Genomic DNA, 27,460 nt, shown 5'->3' with positions numbered 1-27,460 from the left:
GAGTGTAACATTTGCAGGAGTTTGGACTTGTTGCGTCAGTATGTTTGCTAACACAGACTTGCTGGTGGAATGTAGACTACCACTAGTTGTGGCCAAAGATAGTGGGGCGGTCATGAGTTCATGCTTGAAGATGTTTTCTAGGTTTACCTCGTGCCCTGCTCTATAAGCTGTTATGAGCCTTTGTAGAATGTTCCTGTCCACTTTGATAGTGTTTTGCTTGCCCTTGGAAAGTTGCACGACTTCGTACAAAGAGGCATATGTATTGGCACATGCCAACCCGCTTGTAGATCTTATCTGGTCGACGAATTATTCATCTTGAATCAGTTTCTTCACATTATATATCAAAACTGAATATGGCATTGGATTCCCCATATATGAAAAACTTCCAAAGGAACATTTCATTCAAGTTTCTACCTTGTTTCGTCAAAAAGATATGAACATAAATACATTTCAGCCCGTCGTTGGTGGCCATCTTGGATTTCTCAATTTTACGGCATTCTCGGCCATTTTTGAGCTTGGTATACATCAGATTTGAGTTCAGCACCCCTCAATACCCCTAAATAGCTTGTATGCCATAAATTAACACCATTTGCCTTCAGCACTTTAAATATCCACATTTTCTCAAATTTTGCCTCATCAACTACCTACGCCATCTTAATCCTTGTTCAGCATCCACCCAGTGAAGTTACGCTGTTTTATTTGTGAAGTGAATTTCCACTAAACATCATGATGTGGAGGCAGTGGGGGAGGTGGATCGTGCTCCATCATCATCCTCCTCGAAATAGCCCACTCCTCCACCATTTTCCCTCAAACTCCACCTCCACAGCTCCATCCACGACCATCGTCGGTGAATATGGTACTTATGCTTTCATATATTTTTTTTGTCTGTTAGGTCATTTATTTTATGATTGGGATGTTATTGAATGCAAATGTACAAAAATATACTTTTTGGACTCATTACCTCATGCATGCAAAGCTAAACGTGGGGTTAAGCAATTGGTTCACATCCGACTGTCTAAAAACATGTTTATGATCGAGGAACAACTTGTATAAATGAAATGTTATATTTTGAATATGAATCGGAACATGAATCGAAAAATGAGCTTGTCGTTTCACAGTACTTTGCCTCTGAATTTGTCCCAATCACGCATGCGCAGAGAGGAGTGAGATAATTTTTTTTTACTCTGTTTACCACCCTGGCAATCAAACAAAATTGAAAATGATTAGAAATAGAAAACGCTCTTTTTTAGCGATGTCATAAAGGACACATGCAACAGACACGAATAACTAATTTAACGTGTTAGAAAGAATTGTGTAATAGACACTGCATCAACGGCGGTAAATTCTGGAATTAAATTTTTCTATGACGTTTACAATCTTTATTTTATTTAAATTAAGTTTAAGACTTCAACACTAGAACACAAAGCACCTTCTTGTTTGTCACTTCCAAGAACCTCCAGATTTGCAGTACTTGGACATGTTAAATAAGATGGTGCAAAAGGGTGGTATAAAAGACTGCTTCAATAGCACTAGATTTCTAGAATATTTGTTTAAGTGATCTTTAAGATCATTATTTTATTCCAATTGAAACATATACCTGAAGACTGTGTGGGGTACCATGTTCTATGAACTCCCGAGTAAAATGTGTTTTTCGTGCAAAAAATTTTTTCAACTTCGGACACAAATGTTATTTGAATTAAAATGGGAAAATCGTTTCCAACAACGTCACACTTTTCAGAGACACATTAATGACATAGAAATGACTATCAGCAAAATGTCTTGTCATTGCCAATGACATATACAGTATCAGTGCTGATATGACATTGATGCTGCATTTGCTTCAAAATCAAACATTTCCACCGTGTTAAGCTTATACAACTCACGTACAAGATTAAAAGTCCGAGTATTTGGAGCTTCACATTTGTGGCAAGGCTCGGATCATTTGGCTGTACAGGCCATGCCAATATAAATCGTTTATCTGCAAATTAGTGCCACTTCGCAGGCACTGGTACTCATCATCATTCTGTACAAAAGCACGAGCAAAGGATATGCGTGGATCAATATCTTGATGGCTATTCTTCTTACAATGTTCATGGGAGTAAGCAAGTAAAGTGCAGCAGTGGAACTGAACCGAAAAATGCATTTTCCGCTGTTCAATACTATAAACGTCTGTAAAAACACACACACATACACACACACGTTAAACAATGCTTACCATCATGAAATGCACAATCTAATCCACAATTGTTTAATGGCACTATTATTCCAATTGATAGTTTTAAAGTCAATTGTGCAATCTCACAAGTACCTTTGTTTAACTTTTCGGCTTTATCTCTATGTTTCACGAGCAAATACGACCCATCGCTTCACTGATGAGACTACAAAATAGGGTGGGGGTGGGGGGGAGGGAAAGAGAGGGGTGGGGGAGAGAGAGGAGGTGGAGGGGAAAAAAGAGAGGAGGGAGGGGGAGCAAGGAGGGGTGTGGGAGCGAGGAGGGAGGGAGAGTGAGGAGGGGTGGGGGAAAGGAAGGCGGCGTGAGATGAGAGGAAGGGAAGGCAGACGTGCGGTGGCGCGTTAATTATGATTCAAACTGTGTCATCAAGATGACTCTGCATAGAATAAGACTGAAGATGGAAAGAAAATAATGTCTGAAATCCATTTTCTACCAGCCATACTATAAATACTTCCTGGAAACAAACACCGCCTGGAGACAAGCACCACTCGGACATGTCCGGAGACAAAACCCGCCGAACGCGTCTGGAGCCAAGCCATCCAGAGCCAATCACCGCCCAGACACGTCCTGAGATAAATACCACCCAGACATGTCCAGAGATAAATACACACGGCCCAAACAGGTCCAGAGACAAATACTGTCCAGAGATAAACAACGCCCGGACACAAACACCGCCCAGACATAAACACTGCCTGGACACATCCGAGATAAACACCTCCCAGACACAAACACCATCCGGAGACAGACAGAGAGAGAGAGAGAGAGAGAGAGAGAGAGAGAGAGAGAGAGAGAGAGAGAGAGAGAGAGAGAGAGAGAGAGAGAGAGAGAGATGCGGGAGGGTGCTGCACTGTTTTAGGAGGGTGTGGGGAGCGAGGATGGGGGAGAGAGAGAGAAGTGGGGTGGGGTGAGGGGAGTTAGCAGAGATAAAATGTTATGCTCTACGAACAATACACACACACACACACACACACACACACACACACACACACACACACACACACACACACACACACACACACACACACACACACACACACACACACACACACACACACACACACTTGTGCTGGGCTGATATTGGCAATTTTTGGGGAATCGGCAGAGGCAGATTGGAGTCAGTGTGATTACCGACAACATTACATACTGTATACAACCCAAAATCCTTGAGAAGCTTTCACTGTTGTTTTGGGGGAATTTCAACAAACAAATATAAAAAACAACATTGCATTTATATAAATGTTTCAAGAAAATGTGCACAAACATTAATCTTTATAAACAGCTGCGTGTGACGGATGGAAAAAAAATTGGCTCGGTAATTTCGAAAACCCGTTAATACGGCAAACGGCTCTGAAATCAGGTGTTATCAAATATATTTTGCTTTGAAACTCACAGAGAGAAACCATATAACCTTTGTAAAGCACACCAAGTCATATAAAATAACCAATTGCTTTAGAAACAGTCACAAGGACAAAGGAAAGGCTGATAAAACCTCCATAAGATACTGGATGAATATTTGCCACCAAGGTGCCTGAAATAGGCATGGCATGCCCACACACCCGCAGAGAGTCCTGAAAGATCCAAATCTACCTATACATACCACGTCCGTGTCAGCCGTATATGTACCTCTATCTTGTATAGCAATTGCCAACTGTATATCCCGATTGGGACACAAACTGTACCCCTATCAACTGTGGGGCGCTTGGCAAGTGGCTTAAGCACTCAAGCAAGCACTCCAATGGAATGCCTGGCTTTGCAACCGATTACCAATTGCCACCCATGCACCCGGAAACGCCCAAGCAATGTCTGAATTGGACAAATGAACACTATTTTTTTTAGCAATCGTAACTGCTGCTAAGTTCAATTCTGGAGCATAACTTTTGTAATTCAGCTTAGCTTAAGAGATTCTCGAGGTTATAGCATGTGCGGAAATTAAATAAAGCCACGAACGCTGACATCTCTGGGCATTTATAAACATTGCAATGCATCCAGCGATTCGTAGCTATGCTGAACAGGCATTCGATAATATGAGTGAGGAAAGTGAAAAAAAACGTTATCATTAAGAAATCGTTGTGGCCTGTTCCAAGTCAAGGCATGGTTTAGCAGGCCAAAAAAACATGGTGGCTTCAGACCCCAGCGAGATAACCCAGGATATACCTTAAAACCCCATAGAGAGAGGTGGCCGAGGATGTGCCGGATAAAGGACATAATTAAATAAGGCTGACATTAATTATCTTCAAAAGGGGTATTTTAATTAACCCAAACGTCCAATTTTCACTCTTGCACTTCCTTGGAGTTCCCTTACTATGCATGCAAAGTTTCAGGCTGCTAGGTTTCATGGTTTTGGAGTTATGGAGGACACACGCGCACACACACACACACTTATTAGTATAGACAAGTTAGAGGTTGTCCACTCACCATGTACACAAAATGATGAAATCTTCAATCCCCCATGATAATAATAAATTGTAATAATAAATGTTCCCTCACAAGGAACTTCAGAGTCAGAGGAGGCCATTAGGCCCATCAAAGCCTGCACTATGGTTGCCAACATATGGTTGCTTGTCCATGATCTATCCTTTGAAAATGCTTAGTGTCAGTCAAGGAAGCATCACAAACAATTTTTGAAGTCTTTGGTTTGACTCGGCCAGGGTTCGAAATGCAAACTTCCAGACTAAGAGTAGATGCTCCAACCATGACACCACCAAGTCTGTTGATACATGCCCATTCAATCCCGACTCCTTACTCCTATCTCTTCTAAATCTTCTTTCACATATTTCAGTTTCTCTATCATGACATCTTCTGTCCTTTAATCAATTTATCTACTCCACCCCCATCATACAGTACCATGTCAAAAATAAAAAGATGTGTTCTACTGGAGCTAACCTAAACACTACTTTGCTTGAGTTATTACTCACTCTAAGAATGTATGAGTTACATGTAAACTCAAAATGATTTCATTCATAATCAGTCTTTTGTGTGTGTTCACATTTTTTTTTTTTTTGTATACCTTGGTCGAGGCTCGTATGAGAGCTAACACACAACTCACAGCAAGGAGGCATGAGACAAGAGGGGCGGGAGTGGAAGGGACAAAACAGTGGGGAACAGACACATTAGGTGAACTGTGGAAGGGAGAGGGATGGGGATGGGACGGGGAACATGGCGAAGAGAAGATGGACATTTCAGGGACTTTCAGGAAGGAAAGCAGGAGAATTGAAGGAAGTGGGCTTGGGTGGATTATCGGGGGTAGAAAAGATCGAGGATTTGGATGGGGGAAGATAAGAGGAGGTGGTGAACAGCTGTTTTGAAAGCCTGGAGGGAAGAATGGGAAAGAATAGAGTGAGGAAGTTTATTCCAAAGGTGGGAAAAAAAGAGGAATGAAAGAGTGAAGATGAGCAGTGATTCGTGATTTTGGTAGTTTTACCAGAAGGGGGTTGTTGGCGGACCTTGAGCGCCCTGTGGAAATGTGGTGGGGACAAATCGCAGAGAGAGCAGGCGGGGCAGGGCTGGAGAGGAGTCGGTAGAAGACAGAAAGACCACCGACCAACCTGCGGTGATTGAGTGAGAGGCCCAAAGACTCAGCTTCATTGCGGGAGATGCCGATGATCTTAAATGCCCTGGTTTCGACAGCGTGAAGCCGAGAAAGGTGGGAGGCAGGAGCACCAGCCCAGAGGGGAGAGCAGTACTCCATCAGGCTACGGACAAAAGCTTTGTAAGTGGTCAGGAGCTCAAGAGGGCCGAGGAAGGACTTAGCACGACGGAGGATTCCCAGTCGGCGACTGGCTTTTGAGGCGAGGTTGGAAATGTGACTTTCCCAGGAAAGGTCATGGCAGCTAGTGAGACCTAGAAGCTTGAAAGAAAAGACTTCTTCCAGAGGATTGTTGAGAAAGTGGATGGGGGGGGTTTTGTAAACGGTCCTTTCGAAGAGACATAGTGAGAGTGTGAGATTTGTCTGGATTGAAAGACATGTTCCACGTGTTGGACCAGTTTGTGATTTTATCCAGATCTGCAGTGAGCGAAGAAGCTGCTGCTTGCCGGTCTGAGGGATGACAGATGGTACGGCAGAGGGTGGAGTCGTCGGCAAAGAGAAATAGAGGATTTTCCAGAGAGTCCGAGAGATCATTGATGAAAACCAGAAAAAGAACAGGGCCCAGAACGCTACCTTGAGGAACTCCAGCCTGCACAGGAAGAGGGGATGAAAGAACTCCATTTAGGGCCACACGTTGACTGCGACAGGAGAGGAAGTCTGCGAGCCATGAGTGGAGATGGCCTTGAATACCATGGGAAGAGAGTTTGGTTAGTAGGGCAGGGTGCCAGACTGTGTCAAAAGCACGTGATATGTCCAGGGATACGGCTCGGATTTCCTGTATGGCATTGAGGACCTCCATCCATTGATGGGAGAGCAGAAGCAGCATATCCAGGGTAGAGTGACCTGGTCTGAAACCAAATTGATGATTGGAAATCAAGCCATTGGAGAAGAGGAAGGATTTCATGTCTGAAGCGATGATGGATTCCATCACCTTGCTGATGATTGGGAGAAGGCTGATTGGTTTGTAGTTACAGGGATCTGTTTTTGCACCTTTTTTATGCAGGGCAGTGATGTTAGCAGATTTCCAAGCAGATGGCAGATGACCTTGGGCAAATGAGAGGGTGAATAGAACAGAGAGAGGGTGAGCAAGAGCAGAAGAGCAGGCTTTGAGGACACGTGGGCTGATGCCGTCTGGACCGGTTGCAGAATCTGACTCGAGGTTTCTGACATTGATGCCTTCCACTTTCGAACACTGAATCATTTGGATGCTTCACTAATCTATGTTCCACCACGAAAATATTTCAATGATGTATTAAGACATCATACAATCTGCAGATTGAACAGCGTAGAGGAAAAGAACATGAACAGCAATAATATGGCAGTGCTATATAATGAATGTATCACAAGCATCATTCAATAAATAGGATCACTTGTGAGAAGGCTGACTACCTCAATTCTGTTTGCCTCCAAATCTTATGTCTCCAACCCCTCACTCTTGGTACCCATCCTTCCCTATCGCACCCAACTGCTCCTGGACTCTGCGTCTTTTGCACCTGAGAAGGTGGAGAAGGTTCTTTCAAACCCTCGACCCTGACTCTGCTACTGAACCGGATGGCATCAGCTCACATGTCCTAAAAACCTGCTCTGCTGGTCTTGCACATCCTCTCTCTGTCCTTTTCACTCTGTCATTTGCACTTGGGCATCTTCCATCTGCTTGGAAATTGCCAAGATCACTGCATTACAGAAAAAAGGTGCAAAAACAAATCCCCTCATCAGCGAGATCATGGAATCCATCATCGCAGTTGACATGAAAACCTTCCTTTTCTCCAACAACCTCATCTCAGATCACCAATTTGGTTTCAGACCAGGTCACTCCACTTTGGACATGCTGTTTCTACTCATGCAACAATGGATGGAGGCCCTCAATGTCAGACGTGAGCTCAGGGCCGTCTCCCTGGACATATCTCGTGCTTTTGATACAGTCTGGCATCTTGCCTTGCTCTCCAAACTGTCTGTCTATGGCACCGAAGGCCAACTCCGCACATTGATTTTCTGACTTCCTCTGCTCTCATAGCCGTGTGACACTCAATGGAATACTTTCACCTCCTCTCCCTGTGAAGGCTGGAGTGCCCCAAGGCAGTGTTCTGGGCCCAGTCCTATTCCTGATCTTCATCAATGATCTCTCTGACTCTTTGGAGAATCCTCTTTTATCTATTTGCTAATGACTCCACCCTCGAGCCTGGTGTGTTGGCGCAGTGGTTAGGGCAGCGGCTTGGGATCCAAAAGGTCCTGAGTTCAAGCCCCGTTGAGCCACTGAATTAATACACCAGGGGGTTGACTCAGCCTGTCATCCTTCCGAGGTTGGCGAAATGAGTACCAGTGTACTGGGCCGGTGTATACCCCGGTTAAAATAGGTATGCCATATCCCTGTGTCGTAAGAGGCGACCAGGGTTGCGTCAGGAAGGGCATCCGGCGTAAAACCTGTGCCAAATCACGATGCGGATCATACGGATGATCCGCTGTGGCGACCCCTAACGGGTGCAGCCGAAAGAAGAAGAAGAAGAAGCTAATGACTCCACCCTCTGCCTTCACACCCTTAATCTTTCAGACAGGCAGACTGCAGCCTCTTCCCTCTCTTCAGACCTTGAAAAAAGAATACAAGCTGGTCAAATACTTGGAATATGTCTTTCAATCCTGATAAATCTCACACTCTCACTATCTCTCTTTGAGAGGACCATTGAGCAAACCCTCTCATCTACTTTCTTTCTGAACAATCCTCTTGAGGAGGTTCAGTCATTCAAACTCCTGGGTCTCACGATTAGCCATGGGCTTTCTTGAGCAAACCACATTTCAATATTGGCCTCCAAAGCCAGCCCCCGACTGGGCATCCTCCATCATACAAAGTCCTTGCTTGGCACACCTGAACTCCTATCCACCTACAAAGCCTTCACCTGGAGCTTCATGGAGTCCTGCTCTCCCCTCTGGGTTGACTCTGTGATGTAACCAAGTTTGAATGCAAAATGTATATTTATGTTCTGCCCATGTCTTGCCTCATGCAGATTCACGTTTTGTCACATGCATATTTATGCTTCACCTCTGTCTTGCCTCATGCTTTTCATGTGTTACGTCATCTCCGCTGAGAGGGGGTGAGGGCGGCTCTTCCCTGTCTGGCAGAATGGTGGTGGTTGTATATGGACAAAGCATGGTTTTGACCATCGTACTTGGTGTGATTTAAAATAGAGTAAAAGTGATTTAAACTGATAAGTGTCGGTAAGCTGCCTGGAGCATTCAGTTTTTCAAAGAATTGGGACACGGAGGCCATTGCAGGATAGTAAAAACCTAACTTCATGTTTGTCTCGCTGCCAGGAAGAAGAAGAGCCACCATCTCGAGCTCGCTTCACACGTGGTCTGTCGCTGATTCGTCCAATTCTTCCAGCTCTTTGCTCATGTTGAAGGCCAGAGCAGAAGCAGCCGAGGCCTCTGTCAGAGGTGCCATGGGATGTAAATCAGACGAAGCTCAATTGCGACTTGAAGAGCAACAGATGCAGCAACGATTCATGGCTGCACAGCAACAGAGTGATCTCGAGCAGCAACAGGCACAGCAAAAGCAGCTACAGATGCAGCAACAGAGTAATTTCAAGCAGCAAAAGATGCAGCAACAATTGAAAGCTAAGCAGCAGCAGAAACATCTCAAACAGCTGAAGTGGGAGGAGGAAGCTGCCGTGGCTCAGGCCTGTTTGGAAGTGTTGTCTAACGCACTGTGTTGGGGCAGATTCGACAATATTTTGGCAGCTGGATTACCTAAATTGGCAGAGGTGCTGTTGTCCAGGAATGTCATGTCTCCGCCGCCATCCATTCTATCTGACGATAATATTGAAGGTATTTCACCGGATACCCTTGACTATGTCGTGCTGACCCAGCTACGTCACTCAAACTAGTGTCATTTCGGGCAGACTCCCTTTCACCAGCCATCAATGCTGCAGCAGTCCTGATCCGTTCAGTGTGCTCGCTCTTCCACAAGCCTCGCTTGTGTATACAATTTTCTTTTTAGATATCAATTGCAAGGATCTGAACAGGATTTCATGCTGCCTGTTTGAATCGCTATAAGTAGCTGAACTATATTCACTCGCAAATGCTTGATTGACAGATATTTCACCAAAAGCATGATTGCATAATCCTGGTTCGATTCCTAATGTAATGGAAGCTTCAGAAAACAGCTGGGATGGTGCTTTTCAGTGATGGTGCTAATAATAATAGAATCCATGACAGTAATGCTCAACAATTGCTGAAAATTGAGCACATATCCAGGAGGACACTCAACATTGGTGTCAATGGATTTAAATGACCCTACAGTAACAGCCACAAAACCAATCTCTTAACATCATTCTCTCATATTCTCTTCAATGAGCCAATATCGAGTATGAAAAGTTCTTCTCGAAGAGAAAAGACTGACAATCAGAAGTCAGTAGCACGGCAGATCGGATTACAAGAATTAGGATTTTAGCCAGGGTCCCAGCATGCAATGCCGAAACCTTTTCAAAAGGCATCTGAAATCTCCGACATCCACAAAAAGGCATAAAATAAGGATGGTCAGCTTATGGCAAACCTTCGCAATGATGGACATGACACTAAATTTTTTTTTAAATTACTGGCAATAATAAGTAAGTGCAATTGACAGAATGGATATGAACTTTGTCTAAACATAATTTGTTATTCAAGGAGCTTGTCTAACGATGTCCCAATTTTACAAGGTGATTAAGGCCGAATAAGCAATATATACAGAGCAATTTTCATTTTAAATTAACTGAATAAAACTGTCTGTACCAATCAAATGGATAAAATTGAAAAGCTAGAAAGTTAAAAGCATGCACTTGAAGCCAATATTGTCAGAGTCCCACCAGACGTTTGCAACATATTGTTACATTGGAGGAGGTACAAATTAGGTTGTTAGCATGGTCTGTGTGTTTGTGTAGGTTGGAGCATTTTCTGGAACCAGTGTCCTTTTGGAGTGAAGTTGTCCTGTTCTCATGTATGCTGTCACAGGTGGTATAGTTGACATAGGCACGAGTCAGGAACGCGTGATTCATACGTGTCCTCTCTATAAAACCTCCCTGCCCACGATGGTTTAAGGGGTGCTGTGATGCCAGCTGGCCCGTGTGGATATCACCGCGGCGGCAACTGCGTGCTGCTTGATTGGCAGAGTCGTGCTGTGAGCGAGGGACGTTCAGGCACTGTGGGCATAGTCATGGGGAGGTAATAAAAGGGGCCGTGCATGGGAGCAATTGGAGAGTCAGAGTGATTCAGTCAGTCAGAGTTGAAGTCCACAGCAGTTGAAGGTGGGGAGGTGAGCAGGGGATTCTTATCCCTCTTATGAAGTCCAGACAGCTATGGTGTCTCTTTGGTACCATGACCGTGTTGCTAAACAGTATATTCTGTGCTGCTAGTTCTGGAAACCTGCCCACCCGTGCAGGTGCAAAAGACACGGTTGTGCAAAAGACACAGAGTCCAGGAGCAGTTGCGTGTGGCTGGGAAGGATGGGTACAGAGAGGAAGGGCTTAGGGACACAATGATTGAAGCAAACACAGAAATGAGGCATTCAGCCTTCTCCCTCGTGAGTAGACACGGCTGTGGTGCCATTTGAAGTGAGGGAAGGGATGGAAGGGGAGCATACACCAGGAGATGAACCTGACAAGGTGCAACCAGGTTTAAGAGGGAGACCAGTTTGAAAGCTCATTCTTGTGATTGCACAGATGTTGTTTTCTGGCTCTCCTGAGAGTAGACACACTTGTTGCGGGCTTTGTGGAAATATTTGAGATTTTCCTTCGGTAGGATTTGCCTTCCAGGAGGAGAATGTATGTTGCTTGAAAGCAACTGTCTCACCACAGGATTCAGAGTACCAAGAGCGGGAGGATGGGTAAGATAGTCGAAGACTTGGTGGGATGAATATGGCAACAAGAGAGAGCAGGTTTCTGTGGACAAATCCCCAGGCTGAATTAATATTCAGAACCAGCAGTGGTGGATATAGGAGACCAGTCCTGAAGTGTTAAAAATTTAAAAACCGCAAATACGCGAAATGCAAATGCAGAAGCAGGTCACATTTTATAAACCACAAATACGCAGGGTCCACGAATAGCGAATCTGCGAATGTCAGGGTCCGACAGTACAAGAAAAGCCAATGAAAAGATTATAGAGCAACCATTTTTTTAAAAAATACTGCATGTATAAACATCATATTAGAAGATAATCATTAAATCTATGGAAGCAACAATACTCCAACCAAAAACATATTACAGACGAGAATATACAGATATAAAATAGGGGCAATGCCCCTGCACTCACTTGGTTGAAACAGGGAACCATTGGTAGGCACAGATGACCCACAAAATATGTAACAGAGATGAAAGTAAATACCTATTTTGGGGGGGGCAAACCCCTGATTTTTTTAATGTTGTGAACAAACTTTAGTATACCATGGGTGATGAAGGTTGTGGTCAAGTTTTATCAATATCGTGTGTGTAGTTTCGGAGAAGATCCAAGTGTTTACATACTGACTCACTGATTCACTCACTGACTGACTGACCGAAACTGCTCGATGTTAATACCTCACCTGAACAATGTTCCAGGTGAGCTAAAAAGGAAGATCAAGTTGTTGAAACTATAAGAAATAAATGGTCACAAACAGTAGATGAAATTCCAGTTGCCAAAATAGATGATTTTGAGGAGAGGAAAGTCCCACAAAGCCAGCCTTAAATAAAGGGGAGCTCCCACCAGATCTTGACAAAACTACACAACTAATATGGAAACAAATATAATGCAAAGCCTCTGATGATAACATGAGGTCAAGCTCCTTGGAAAGTGGCTGCTCTGAGAGATCCAACCTTGGCAGCCCAAACAGCATTTGAAGCAGAATGTCATTAATATGGAAAGCAGTGCAATACAGGAAGGTGGTGCAAACACAACATCTAGTGTGTCGTTCAGATAACAAATTCAAGAGGCAGCACAAGAAGAAAGAACCATAACAGCAGTGGTAGTGAATATGAGCAAGGAGGGAAATGAAGATGTGTAAGAGGAAAGATAGTTTTGAGACAGAGGATGAGCAGCAGCAGATATTGGAAGAAAAGCTGGCCATTCAGATAGAGGAAGTAAGAATATTGCCATTCAGTGAAACATCACAACTCTTGTCGACTGCAAACCAGCAAAAAATACCAATTAACTTGCTAAAAGAACAAGAAAAAGCACTTAGAAAATTGACACACAAAAGAGGCCTCCCTTCAGTCAAACCAAGATTGCGTTTCATCAAATGTTTGATGTTTCATCATCAAACAAAAAGTAACAAACAAAAGATCATAACAAAAATGTCTGGTCTCTCCAATGAATATCAAATGCCACCAGTGAAACACGTGCTTTAAAGATGAAGAGATCAGTTCATAAAATAAACAGAAGAATCAGGAAAAGAAGGGAAATGTAAATTATAGAAGCCTCAACTTAAGAAATAATTTTTTTTTTCTAAATTAAGAACAAATAAATCATCCAAAAGAGGATAAAAGAAGGATAGTTAACTTGCAGGAGAGAAACTCAAAATGCAAATGATAGCACAAAACAAATGACAGAGCAAGCAATCAAGAACAAAAACGAAATCGTGCACGGGGCGAGTCCTGGTACGTTTCACTTTTTGGCACAGCAAGGAGTTTGAAAATAACCTGAATAAATTACACCCAGAAAAAGGGGACAAAGAAATGCAATTATTAAGTCTTCAGAGAAAGGCAAATAAGAATTCTGGACATTTACAGCATTTGTCTGGTTTATGATGACCCAAAAGAACACAAGACAGAGGAGCATTTAACAATGAAGAGCCTCAAAGGGGTAGGCCTGCATAAATTACAGTAGATCTGAGAATATGAATCATCTATATTACAGTAGTTCTACACACGGACACTCTGACACATGCAGACCAATTACAATAGCCTCCTCCCTTCAGCAGTTGGCACGGCCAAAATTGTTGAATTTCAAAAGGATTGAAGTGGCTGGCTTCATCCCATCATTGGTCAATGCAACTTGTGCATCATTTATGATGTGTTGAATCGTGGAAAATGAGGTGCTTGCTCAAAGTAGCTTTCATCTTGTGGTGTCACACAATAGATAGGGGGGGGGGGCAATTTCTGTGTTGGAAGTTTATTTGTCTTGCTGATGAGGTCTTATGGCCAAAATATGTGCCCAAGGCATGTTTTGATACAAGCTCACTCATTTTATATATTTTTTGTATACCTTGTCAAAGCTCGTATGAGAGCTAACACACAACGTACAGCAAGGGGGGCATAAGACAAGAGTGGTGGGAGAGGGAAGGACAAAACAGTGGGGGACAGAGACATTAGGAGATCTGTGGAAGGGAGAGAGAGAGGGATGGGACGGGGAACGTGGGGAATACAAGATGGACATTACAGGGACTTTCAGGAAGGAAAGCAGGGAATTTGAAGGAGGTGGGCTTGGGGTGGATTAACGGGGGAGGAAAAGATCGAGGATATGGATGGGGGATGATAAGAGGTGGTCGTGAACAGCTGTTTTTAAGGCCTGGAGGGAAGAATGGGATTGAATAAAGTGAGGGAGTTTATTCCAAAGGCGGGAAAAAAGAGGAATGAAAGAGCGAAGGTGAGCAGTGATTCGTGATTTTGGTAGTTTTACCAGAAGGGGGTTGTTGGTGGACCTTGAGCACCCTGCGGAAATATGGTGGGGACAAATCGCAGACAGAGAAGGGGGGGGGCGAGACTGGAGAGGAGACAGTAGTAGACAGAAAAACCACCGACCTGCCTGCAGTGAGAGAGTGAGAGGCCCAAAGACTCAGCCTCATTGCGGGAGATGCCAATGATCCAAAATGCCTTGGTTTCCACAGCGTGAAGCCAACAAAGGTGGGAGGCAGCAGCACCAGCCCAGAGGGGAGAGCAGTACTCCATCAGGCTGCGGATGAAAGCTTTGTAAGTGGTCAGGAGCTCAGGTGGGCTAAGGAAAGACTTTGCATGACGGAGGATTCCCAGTCGGCGAATGGCTTTGGAGGCCAGGTTGGAAATGTGGCTTTCTCAGGAAAGATCATGGCAGACCGTGAGACCCAGAAGCTTGAAAGAAAGGACTTCTTGCAGAGGATTGTTGAGAAAGTGGATAGGGGGATTTCTCAACAGTTCTTTCGGAGAAACATAGTGAGAGTGTGAGATTTGTCAGGATTGAAAGACATGTTCCACGTGTTGGACCAGTTTGTGATTTTACATAGATCTGCAGTGAGCGAAGAAGCTGCTGCTTGCCGGTTTTAGGGATGGCAGATGGTACAGCAGTGGGTGGAGTCATCAGAAAAGCGATAGAGGATTTTCCAGAGAGTCGGAGAGATCATTGATGAAAACCAGAAAAGAACAGGGCCCAGAACGCTACCTTGAGGAATTCTAGCCTGGAAAGGAAGAGGGGATTCTGAAAGAAATCCATTTAGGGCCACACGTTGACTGCGACAGGAGAGGAAGTCTGCGAGCCATGAGTGGAGATGGCCTTGGATACCATAGGAAGAGAGCTTGGTGAGCAGGGCAGGGTGCCAGACCGCATCAAAAGCATGCGATATGTCGAGGGATATGTCTTTGATTTCATGTCTGGCATTGAGGACCTCCATCTATTGTTGGGAAAGCAGCATGTACAGGGTAGAGTGACCTGCTCTGAAACCAAATTGATGATCGGAAATCAGGCCATTGGAGAAGAGAAAGGATTTAATGTCTGAAGCGATGATGGATTCCACAACCTTGCTGATGATTGGGAGAAGGCTGATTGCTCTGTAGTTGCAGGGATCTGTTTTTGCACCTTTGTTATGCAGGGCAGTAATGTTTGCTGATTTCCAAGCAGATGGCTGATGACCTTGAGCAAATGAGAGGGTGAATAGAACAGAGAGAGGGTGAGCAAGAGCAGAGCAGCAGGTTTCTAGGACATGTGGGCTGATGTTGTCTGGACCGGTTGCAGAATCTGAGTCGAGGTTTGACAGCAAGCTCTCCACCTTTTCAGGAGAAAAGGACACAGAGTCCAGGGACAGTTGGGTGCAACTGGGTAAGGTGGGTATAGAAAGCGATGGGTTTTTGTTACAAGATTTTGATACAAACACCGAGTTTAGGCATTCAGCCTTTTCACGTGCGGTATCAGCAGTGTGGCTATTTGAGGTAAGGGAGGGGATGGAGGAGGAACATACACCAGAAATAGATGTGATTAGACACTCCCATGATTTGGAGGAGGGAGAGAGGTTTGAAAGTTCAGACCTGAGCTTAGAAAGATGTTTTCTGGCTCTCATGAGGGTAGATACACACTTGTTCCGAGCTTTATGGAAGGAACTGGGATTACCCTCAGTTGTGTTTGCTTTCCATGAGGCAAAGGCAAGTTGTTTCAGGACAACTGCCTCGCCACAAGCTTCAGTGAACCATGGGCGGGAGGAAGGGTAGGACAACTGAAGACGAGAGGGGATAAATCTGTGCATGAGGGAGAGCAAGTTTCTTTGAAAGAATTCCCAGGATGAGTTGATGTTGAAGAAAGTAGCGATGGGAGACCAGTCTATAAGTTTGATGGCTGCTTGGAGACCCTGCCAGTCAGCTTGTGTGAAATTCCAGACTCGACGGCGGTGAGGTGGTTCTCTGATAATAGCCAGAGAGATGTCCACTTTGACAAGGACGTGGTCAGAAGAACCGATTGGAGCAAAGGAAGAACAGCAGATATTTTTAGGGAAATTTGTCAAAATCATATCCAGAAGAGATGGAGTGCCATTAGTTGTGAGCCAGGTCAGGAAATTGACCGATTGAGTCAGTCCCAATGAGTTGCAGAAAGCTTTTGCTGAAGTACCATGACAGATGAGAGAGGTACCCATATCTAGCCAACTGGCATGATGACAATTGAAGTCATCACATGTGAGGAAGAGAGAGTTTGGATGAGAAGATAGAAGTTGGTCCATGTTTTCGGATCGTGAGGTGTAAATGGAGTCATCACTGTTTGGACGGTGCAGTACACATATAAACATGAGGTGGGAGTGGAGGGGAAGCCATAACCAGAGGTATTCCTGGGGGTGTGGGGAGTGAGGGCAGTGCATGGAGAGTGAGGAATAGAGTCTTTGATGAAGAGAGAAACTCCTCCACCAGGACGAGGCTCAGGTCTGTCATACCGGAGGAGTGAGTAACCAGGGAGAGATACTTGGGAGTCAGAGACGTCTTGAAGGAGGAAAGTTTCTGTTAGGCAGATTATGCCTGGTTTGTCAGTGGCAACCTGTATGGAAAGATCTGAAAGGTTTGAGCGAAGGCCCCGGATATTTGAGGTCCACACTGTTAATGAAGACGGAGGGAGGAGGCTTTGGGTGCAGGGGGTGGGAGGGAGGGGGAGGGTAGGAAAATGGGAGGAGGGGGGGAGGTAAAGAAGGTTGTTGAAGGAGTGTGGGGAATTGCAGAATAGCTAGGGGAGGGGGCCGGCTGAGGAGGAGAAAAGGCTCTGTGGTGCTGGGGGAGAGGGGGGGGCAAGAGAAGGGGCAGAAGGCAATTGAGGATTTGAGGAGGTGGAGTGATGAGATGGAGGTGAAAGGGCAGGGGAAGGAGGCAGCTTTGTAGATAAGATGGGGGGGCAACTTTGAGAAGGGTGATTGAGGGAGGCATGAAGGGAGAAGAGTGTGATGGTTGCTTTGAGAGGGAAGAGTGAGAGGGGTGAGTTGGCACTGAAGTTGGAAAAAAAGAATGGTTGATGAAAAGTGAATACTCGTAGGAAACTGGGTTTTTTTAATTTTTAGGTCAGAAATGCAATTAAACACATTTCTTGATGGATGCAATAAAGGCAAATTCAGAGAATGGAGAGAAGAAACGCTGAAACAGTTGGATTTTTAGGCAAGTTATGAAGGAGAGGTCGAAATGAGAGCAGTCTGTTGAAATAGTAGAAGATAGAGTAGAAGAAATCGTCGAAGGTTTGCCCTTATATGGGAAGCTCTTCTTGGTAATATATGGTGACAGCTCCCCAATGTTACATACATTTCCTCTGCTTCCCACAGGCACCTCGATTGGTTCTTGCTCAAGGTCATCTCACTGGATACCATCCAAAAGCTTCCCGTGTGCTGAAGATGTTAGCAATACATGGGTGCTGACAAAGCAGGTCTATGTTCAGTTCTCAAGAATTAACCTATCTTGATTATCAAATGTTACAGGCACTAACGGTGCTCGAAACTCATTCACCCCATATCCTCTCTGCCCTTCCTAAAAAGGGCAAATCGCTAAAATGCAGATCTTTATCACAGTCTTTGAAATTAACCCCACCAAAAGCAAACTGACAGCCTCCCAATATGTGGTATTAATTTTTCTCACATTCATGTAATATTGAATGTGTATGAGCTTCTGCCTGGTGTTGGCTTAATGGTTAGGGTGGTGGGCTTGGGATCTGAGGATCCTGAGTTCAAATCCCCCTCTGCTGTTGAATTAATACCAGGTGGGGTTGACTCTGCCTGTCATTCTTCCGAGGTCGGCAAAATGAGTGCTAACTTGCTGGTATCCTGTGTCGGAGCGGCGACCCATCCAGGATTGTACCCAATAGCCAAGGAGAGTGCTTCCACAGCCCCAATGGTCTGCACAGAGTATGGTCCCAATGGATGGATGGATGGATGGATGAGCTACTCAATGTACACTGTAGGGTGGAGATAAAACAACATGATAATACCGCACAGACATGTTAATTTCCGATCAATTACTGCCAGTTGTATCAATTCAGATGTAGTCACTGAGCCAGTGCTGTGTCCACATGCCATTCACCACAATCTACTGATCTTCAATGTCCAGCACAAACCTCATTCTTACCATGGACTTAATTCGATTTCACATCTCCCCTCCCTTCACAATTAACTTGCCCATCCCATTTAATCTCTCAGCAGGGAATGTATCTGTCACAACGACCCACAGTGGCCTAATATTTACAAGATACCATGGGATCTTCAACCCCACAGGCTCAGCCAGCACCAGGCTATACATCTTCATCCAAAGTTCATATTCTCAGACCTACTGTAAATATCATTACAGCAATTGACTTTTTTTTTTTTACAGTGATCTAAGGATTCAGGATCATGTATGAGCTTGTACATAAATCACATGGAGGACAAAGACATTAGGAGACAAGTTTAACATTTGTGTTTAACAGCCAATCATGGCCAACACATAATTGCCTCCGTATCAGTTACTGGGAAATTCACTGATATTGCACTTGTTACATCATACTCATGGTGCAGTAAGTACTGTATTGTAGATAAGTAAAGTGAAAAATAATCCATAATAATCAGACTGAGTAATTCTCAGTTTTTGAAATAAACCTTACGTTTAATTTTAAACTGCGGGTTACAGTTGTATTTTTAAAAACACTGTGATATAAATCTCCGATGATTTATCATCAGAGTTGATATGAATCAGATAAGAATCTTACCAGATATAATGATATATGTTTTGTCAGAGTATGTCTCGCCATAACAAGACAAATGTAGGATGAATAGGTGAGGAATATTAAGGAATTTGGCTGTAGGTATGCCTTTACTTAATCATTTGCTTGTAGTTGCATTCAGAATTTTAATAAAAACAAATGATGGCTTCCATAATATATTTGTCTCCACTGGCCTTGCGTGTGCTGTAATAGGGGTCCAGGTCTTCTATGGGTGTCGCGATGAACTCAGAAGGGACATCACCATAGATCAGTGGCAGAGGTTTTCCAACCTCCAAGTCAGCATCTGCCTTTGGGCCATGTTCGTCATCATCCTTATGGCTGTCTTTGGATTTCTTTGCCTTTGTCTTTGCCTTTTCCTCAGCTGCTCGTTTCTCGAGTTCAGCCAGGGACTCCTTGGTAAACTTGTGGAAACTTTCAGGCCCAGGTGGGACAGACATGTTTGCTGGAAGTGTGACAGGTTTCACTGTTGTTCACTCTTCTCTCAGTGACAAACCTTGATTTCTGCATGAAATCCACCCTGCAACAGCACAGCATAAAAAGGAACAAATGTTAACTCCTATAAACAAGATTATATAGTTTTTAACAGTATTCAAACACCAAGGTATCCACTGAACCTTCAAAGCAATATATAATTTGAACTTCCATGAACAAAAACATTCAACTTAACCTAGATAAAATATATAGTTTTAACTTGTACTGAGCTGGTTATTTAGAAGAGTAGTTAGCAAGTGTAGGCAAGTATGCCAAACACCCCTGATTATGGGTTGAGATTTTGCCTATCTCCTGAAGTGAGCTGAAATAGGCTGGTTTACATTGTAATTTATACTACTTTTATTGGCAGTCTGAAATTCTCAGCAAACTTTTCACAAAAATATAAGACAAGGAATGCATTGCATGTGATACAGTGAGTCTAACATCCTCTTGTAATGATGGCATGCTCCACCATGTGATACCCCATGCCCAGTACCAAAATTGCAGTTTCTATTTGGATGCTTCTCCCTCCATTTGAAGCTGGAGTTAGATGCAAGCCCATCATTGCTGAGCTAGCCTTGCAATACCGAGCCTATCAGGCAGCGGGAAACACCTTATCCAGAGAGGTTGTGACAAAGGCCATGCAAACTGGCATAAATGCAGAACACTGACACTATTGCAAAATATTGTTGTGGAAATGACATCGAGGGAATAACATTGCTGAGCATAGTTTAGTTATCTCCCATAGTAAATGTCTTAGAATAAGCGTGAGGTGATACAGTCATTATATTAGTTACAGGTGATGCAGTCATGATATTAGTAGCGATCATAAATTGATCAGGCAGACGGACATGAACCAATTGCTTACCCCTACTTTTGGCTTCACGTGCATGGGATAATGGCAGATTACAGAGGGTAGAACATTGAATGTGGGTTCAAAGTGATTGCATTTTTCAGACACACATTGGGGAGGGTGGATGATGTCCGTCTATACATAAACCGACGTTAGCTCTCACCATCTGATCATTTTTACCCCCAAAAGCCCCCTCCGTGAACACCCCACGTACAACCAGCAGCTTTCAACTTATTCCATCCAGCAATTCAGGAGTGTATATAAGTCAAACAAACATACAAACACACTTCTGAGATGATATATAATATAACTATTCGGCCCATTGTGCCTGCACGACACTAACACCAGATTAAATAAATCAGTCAAGCTGATGACTTTTAATTTAATTGAGTGGATGGGTGAGGAAGGGGGTGGGAGTGGGGATGAGAAAAGTGTGGGAGGATCAGGAACATTACCAGGTGTTAAAAATAATTTTAAAAAACAATGTTTGTGTTTCTTTGTTTTATTTAAAATTTTTGGGGGTTGGGAGTTGGGAATGGGTGAAGGCAGTTTTAGGGTAAAGAATATACAACAACGACCACACAAAATCCCTGGACAAGACGTTCTCACAGACGTCACATGGAACAGATGTACAAAATCACCCATACATACTCAAGCTACCTAAAAGTGTGCCCAATTTAAACCGAGTTCTGGCCTTGTGTAAAGTTTAGCGACAAGGTCAACGCTGATAAACAAATAAAGAGCAGCAATGTGACAAATTTCTACATATTTAAGATTATATTTATGGCGACTTGAAGCAATTGTAGCAAAATGTAAGTAATATATTTTGATTGAATATTTGATGTGTCATACTCTTTACAGAGCTTCAATTCTGCTGAAGTAGTTTCTTGGCAAGGGCGATTATGGATGGTTAGGTATTGCCGTCCCAGCGTTGTTTGTCCGTGCTTTATCCGTTTAAATGCTGAACATCAAGCAAGTATGCAGTACGTACCATTTTAGCTCATCTGGAATTGGAATGCCAGAAAAGGTATTGTCATCGTTCATTTGTTTGTTTTGTTTTCATGTGTGGTATCCATAATTTGCACCTGTCTTTGGAAATTTGCTGCTAAATGGATTACTGATCCCTTTTCTGGTCTTTTGTTTTCTTGCTCATGTAAAAATCTCATCCGGTAGTCTGTTGAGCTCGTCACATACTCCGCTAGTCTGACACACGATATTCTGTGTACTTGGTTAAGCTCCATAAAACCACCTACTCCCTCTCGCCTCAGTAAGTACAACCTCAGTATGCATTGGTTTTTGTCGAACATCTTGTGAACAGTTAGAAGTTTTCTTGTTTTGGTGTCTAGATTGTTGATCTCCAATTGTGGCCAGTTTATAATTACACAGCTATATTGGAATATCGGCACTGCAAGTTGATTTATAGCTTTGGTTTTGTTTTTTGGGGAGAGGGATGACTTCAAAATTAGTCTAAGTCTGCATAAGTACTCTTTGCTGATAATTTTATGCTTTGTTTTGTGTTGTACCTGAGGGCCTTCTTCTATTCCTAAGTATTTGTAGGATGCTTCATTTTCTCGTTTCTGTATTGTTATGCTTTCATCGATTGAGATGTTATGTGTTCTTTTAATTTTTCCTTGCATGAATGTGCACTTGGCACATTTGTCAAGACCAAACTCCATTTGGATGTCCTCCGAGTACTGCTTTACTAGTTTCAGTTGATCTGCCAATTTATTATCATTTGGGGCGAAGAGTTTTAGATCATCCATGTAAAGTAGATAGATGTGTTACCTTTCTTGTTTCTTTTGTCATTTTTCTGTTGCATATTAGATTGTATTCGTGTCCTTGTTCATTGATGAGGTTACTCAGTAGGTCCAGTGCCAAGGAAAACAAGAAGAGGGAAAGACTGTCACCTTGTAAGATACCACATCTGCATCTTTACTGCTGGGATTTCAATCTTTTCTTCCACATTAGGTAGTTGCAGAGTTGTGTTCCAGAGCATCATTGGTTTCTCAATCAGTATGACTATCTGAGGGTCAATTTTGTATACTTGCATGCACTTTATAATCCATGAATGTGGGACACTGTCAAAAGCTTTTTGGAATCGATCCAGGCTGTGGATAAGTTGGTTTGTCGGAGCTTGCAGTTTTCGAAGATGGTTTTATTTAACAATAAATGGTCTATTGTTCCATAACATCCCCTTTTACAAAGTTTCTGCTCTGCCTCTAAAGCAACTTGTTGAGTGAGGTGGTTGTAAATTGCATCGCGATTATACCTGTTAAAAGTTTGTATGTTGTTGGTAGGCATGTTATTGGTCTGTATTTATTAGGTAGATGGGTTTCTTCAGATTTGGGAATCAGAAGAGTGTTTCCTTCTGTGAGCCATTCGTCCAATGATTGTTTCCCTTGGATGAGCTCATTAAATGCTTGAGCGTAGTGAGGGTGGAGAGCAGATAATTGCTTCAGCCAGAAGTTCGGAATCCCATCCGGGCATTTGAAGTTTGGTGCTTTTGCGAGATATTTCCTAATTTTTTCCTCATCAATTGTCAGTGGGTGCATTTCCTGGTGCTTTTTATTTCTCAAGTGTCATATCCACTCTGCTTCCTTGTTGTGTTCTTTTTCATCTTCAAATATACCCTTCCAAAATTTTTCTATTTCCTCTTTTTTTAGGGGGAGTTGTCACATTTTGTTTTTGTTTCCCTAGCTCTTGGTAGAACTTTTTCGGGTTCTTTTCAAACTGCTAATTTTGGTTTCTTATGTTGTTGGCCTCATCATAGTTTTTTATTTTCCTTGCTATCTGTTGTATTTGAAGTTTATTAGGGAATGATAATGGGTCCAATCTGTTGTTTTCTGTTATAATTATTTTTTATTTGTCTGATTATTTTCATGAGTTTTGGGCTTCTGTTTCCCTTCTTAAATTGTTCTATTTGGCCCATTTCCACCCTCAGAGTCAGACTCTCTGTTTCTCAAGTCTCTACTTCCATTGTGGTATTTTGTTTCTGATAGGGTTATCAGATCTATATTTTTTGTGTTGTTGTTTGCCTGTCATTTTCTCTTGGACATACAGTGCTGCTGCAAAACTCACATCGTTAATTTCTCTTAAATTAGGTGATTTTGGGAGAATTTTAATGACTTTAATTTATTCTCCTTGTGTTTTAAGCTGTTTATTGTTGTTTATTTTGTGAAGACGTGGTCTTTGTTTGGGTGATATTAATTTGATTTCCTCTATGTTATTAGCCCGTTCATATTCTAACCTACACCACCGGTCAGAAGTTTTAGAACACCACCATTTTTCCAGTTTTTACTGAAATTTAAGCAGTTCAAGTCCAGTGAATAACCTGAAATGATACAAAGCTAAGTGGTAAACTGCCAGAGGTTAAAAAAACAAAGTTTAGGTGACCAAAAACTGAAAAATAATGTAAATTTCAGAGTTGTTAAAAAAGGCCCTTTTCAGGGAACAAGAAATGGGTTAGCAACTGCAGCTGTTCTGCAGCAATGGAAGTAAATTAAGCCTTGAAAGTTGATGCAAACAATTCCTACAGGTGTTCCAACATTTGTTGATGAATTAGTTACAAACCCTCTGTCTGTATAAAAGCAGTGTTGGAACAGACTGTGTTGCTACACCCTCTTCTTCTTATTCTTCTTCTTCTTCTTCTTTCGGCTGCTCCTGTTAGGGGTCACCACAGCGGATCAACCATCTCCATTTCGCTCTATCCTCCACATCTTCCATTGACACTCCAACCGCCCGCATGTCCGCCCTCACCGCAGCCATGAACCTCTTATTTGGCCTTCCTCTTCTCCTCCTGCCTGGCGGCTCCATCTTCAGCATCCTTCTCCCGATATACTCCGCTTCCCTCCTGTGCACATGTCCAAACCATCTCAATCTCGCCTCTCTCACTTTGTCTCCAAACCGTCCAACCTGCGCAGTCCCTCTAATATACTCATTCCTTATCTTGTCCATCCTCGTCACTCCCAACGAGAATCGCAGTAGCTTTAACTCTGCCACCTCCAGCTCCGCTTCCTGTCTTTTTGTTAGCGCCACCGCCTCCAAACCATACAACATAGCTGGTCTCACTACCATCTTGTAGACTTTCCCCTTCACTCTTGCAGCTACCCTTCTGTCACAAATCACTCCTGCAACTCTTCTCCACCCACTCCATCCTGCCTGCACTCTCTTTTTCACTTCTCTCCCACACTTTCCGTTACTTTGGACAGTTGATCCCAAGTATTTAAACCCATCCACCTTCCCCACCTCAACTCCTTGCAACCGCACCAGACCACCACCCTCCCTCTCATTTACGCACAAGTACTCCATCTTACTCCTACTGACTATCATTCCCCTTCTCTCCAGTGCGTACCTCCACCTCTCAAGGCTCGCCTCAGCCTGCTCCCTACTCTCCCTACAGATCATGATGTCATCCGCGAACATCATAGTCCATGGAGACTCCAGTCTGATCTCGTCCGTCAACCTGTCCATCACCATTGCAAACAGGAAAGGGCTCAGAGTCGATCCTTGGTGCAATCCCACTTTTACCTTAAACCGGTCTGTCATTCCTACCGCACACCTCACCGCTGTCACACTGTCCTCATACATATCCTGCACAATCCTCACATACTTCTCCACCACTCCCGACTTCCTCATACAATGCCACAACTCCTCTCTTGGCACCCTATCATAAGCTTTCTCTAAATCCACAAACACACAATGTAACTCCTTCTGGCCTTCCCTATACTTCTGCATCAACATTCTCAAAGCAAACATCGCATCAGTGGTGCTCTTTCCTGGCACAAACCCATATTGCTGCTCACAAATAATCACCTCTCTTCTCAACCTAGCTTCCACTACTCTTTCCCACAACTTCATGGTGCGGCTTAACAACTATATCCCTCTGTAATTTCCACAGCTCTGCACATCACCCTTGTTCTTGAAAATCGGAACCAGTACACTTAATCTCCACTCCTCCGGCATCCTCTCACTTTCCAAGATTTTATTAAACAATCTGGTTAACAACCCCACTGCCATCTCTCATAAGCACTTTCATGCCTCCATTGGTATGTCATCTGGGCCAACCGCCATTCCACTTTTCATCCTCTTCATAGCAGTCCTTACTTCATCCTTACTGATCCACCCCACTTCCTAATTCACTATCTCCACCTCTTCCATATCTCTCTTCCATATATCTATCTATCTATATATCTCTATCTCTATCTCTATCTCTATCTCTTTCTCTCTCTCTCTCTCTCTCTCTCTCTCTCTCTCTCTCTCTCTCTCTCTCTCTCTCTCTCTCTCTCTCTCTCTCTCTCTCTCTCTCTCTCTCTCTTTCTCTCTCTCTTTCTTTCTCTCTCTCTCTCTCTCTCTCTCTCTCATTTTCTTCATTCATCAGCTCCTCAAAGTACTCCATCCACCTTCTCAACACACTCTCCTCGCTCGTCAGCACATTCCCATTTACGTCCTTTATCACCATAACCTGCAGCACATCCTTCCCAGCCAATCCCAGCCCTCTGTCTTGCCAATCGGTATAAATCCTTTTCCCCTTCTTTTGTATCCAACTTCTCATACAGCGCGTCGAATGCCTTTTTCTTAGCCTTTGCCACCTCTCTCTTTGCCTTTCCCCGCCACTCCTTGTACTCCTGCCTACTTTCTTCATGTCTCTGACTATCCCACTTCTTTTTCGCCAACCCCTTCTTCCTTATACTTTCCTGTACTTCCTCGTTCCACCACCAAGTCTGCTTATCTTCCTTCCTCTGTCCAGATGTCACACCAAGTACCTTCCTAGCTATCTCCCTCACCACTGCTGCTGTAGTTGGCCAATCATCCCACCCATCTTTACCACCATCCAACACCTGTTTCACCTCCTCCCTAAATTCCACGCAACAGTCTTCCTCCTTCAGCTTCCACCATCTGGTCCTTGGTTCAGCCCTCACTCTCTTCCTCAACCTCACCTCCAAAATGATCCTACAGAGCACCAATCGATGCTGTCGAGCTACACTCTCCCCTGCCACCACCTTACAGTCTCTAATCTCTTTCAGGTTGCATCTCCTGCTTAAGATGTAATCCACCTGTGTGCACTTTCCTCCACTCTTGTACGTCACCCTGTGTTCCTCCTTCTTGAAATACGTATTTACCACTGCCATTTCCATTCTTTTTGCAAACTCTACCACCATTTGCCCTTCCACATTTCTCTTGTTGAGACCGTACCTACCCATCACCTCCTCATCCTCTTTATTCCCTTCCCCAACATGCCTATTGAAATCTGCTCCAATCAACACTCTTTCATCCTTGGATATACTCTCCACCACTTCATCTAACTCACTCCAGAAATTTTCTTTATACTCCATCTCACACCCCATATGCGGTGCATATGCACTGATGACATTCATCATCACCCCTTCAATTTCCAACTTCACACTCATTACTCGGTCAGAAACTCTCCTCACCTCCAATACCCTCTTGACATAATCTTCCTTCAGGATTATCCCGTCACCATTTCTCCTCCCATCCACACCATGGTAGAACAGTTTGAAACCACCTTCAATGCTCTTAGCCTTACTCCCCATCCACTTGGTCTCTTGTACACACAGTATGTCCACCTTTCTTCTCTCCATCATATCAGCCAACTCTCGCCCTTTGCCAGTCATCGTCCAAACATTCAGAGTTCCAACTCTCACCTCCACACTTCTACCCTCCCCCCTCTCCCACTGCCTCTGGACTCGCCTACCCCGTCTCCTTCTCCTCCTTTGCCCAGCAGTACCACAATTTCCACTGGTACCCTGCTGCCCACCGGTACCGGTGGCGGTCGTTGGTAACCCGGGCCTCGACCGATCCGGTATGGAAATTCGTTTTGTTGTCCGCATAATGATTTGGCATAGGTTTTTATGCCGGATGCCCTTCCTGACACAACCCTGGTCGCCTTTTACGACACACA

General features: G+C 43.7%; 1 protein-coding gene across 6 annotated transcripts in view; it reads right to left on the bottom strand.

Moving 5' to 3' along the window:
• Positions 1 to 27,460, bottom strand: part of LOC147013973 (sodium channel protein type 1 subunit alpha-like) — a 263,021-nt gene that overhangs the window by 160,970 nt on the left and 74,591 nt on the right. For all 6 annotated transcript variants that reach the window (XM_085851455.1, XM_085851453.1, XM_085851450.1 and 3 more), the window contains 2 exons: positions 19,391 to 19,734; positions 2,052 to 2,169 (listed from right to left, as the gene is read on the bottom strand). In XM_085851455.1, the coding sequence (XP_085707581.1) occupies positions 2,052 to 2,169; positions 19,391 to 19,654 (382 nt within the window). In that variant the 5' untranslated portion in view covers positions 19,655 to 19,734. The remainder of the gene's footprint in view (positions 1 to 2,051; positions 2,170 to 19,390; positions 19,735 to 27,460) is intronic.

The sequence above is a fragment of the Eptatretus burgeri genome, chromosome 13, assembly GCF_056783735.1.
Source record: "Eptatretus burgeri isolate ZD-2024b chromosome 13, Ebu_testis_v1, whole genome shotgun sequence".
Classification (NCBI taxonomy): Eukaryota; Metazoa; Chordata; class Myxini; order Myxiniformes; family Myxinidae; genus Eptatretus; species Eptatretus burgeri.
Note: the sequence above shows the minus strand (reverse complement) of the source record. Positions and strands in the feature narration are given on the sequence as shown.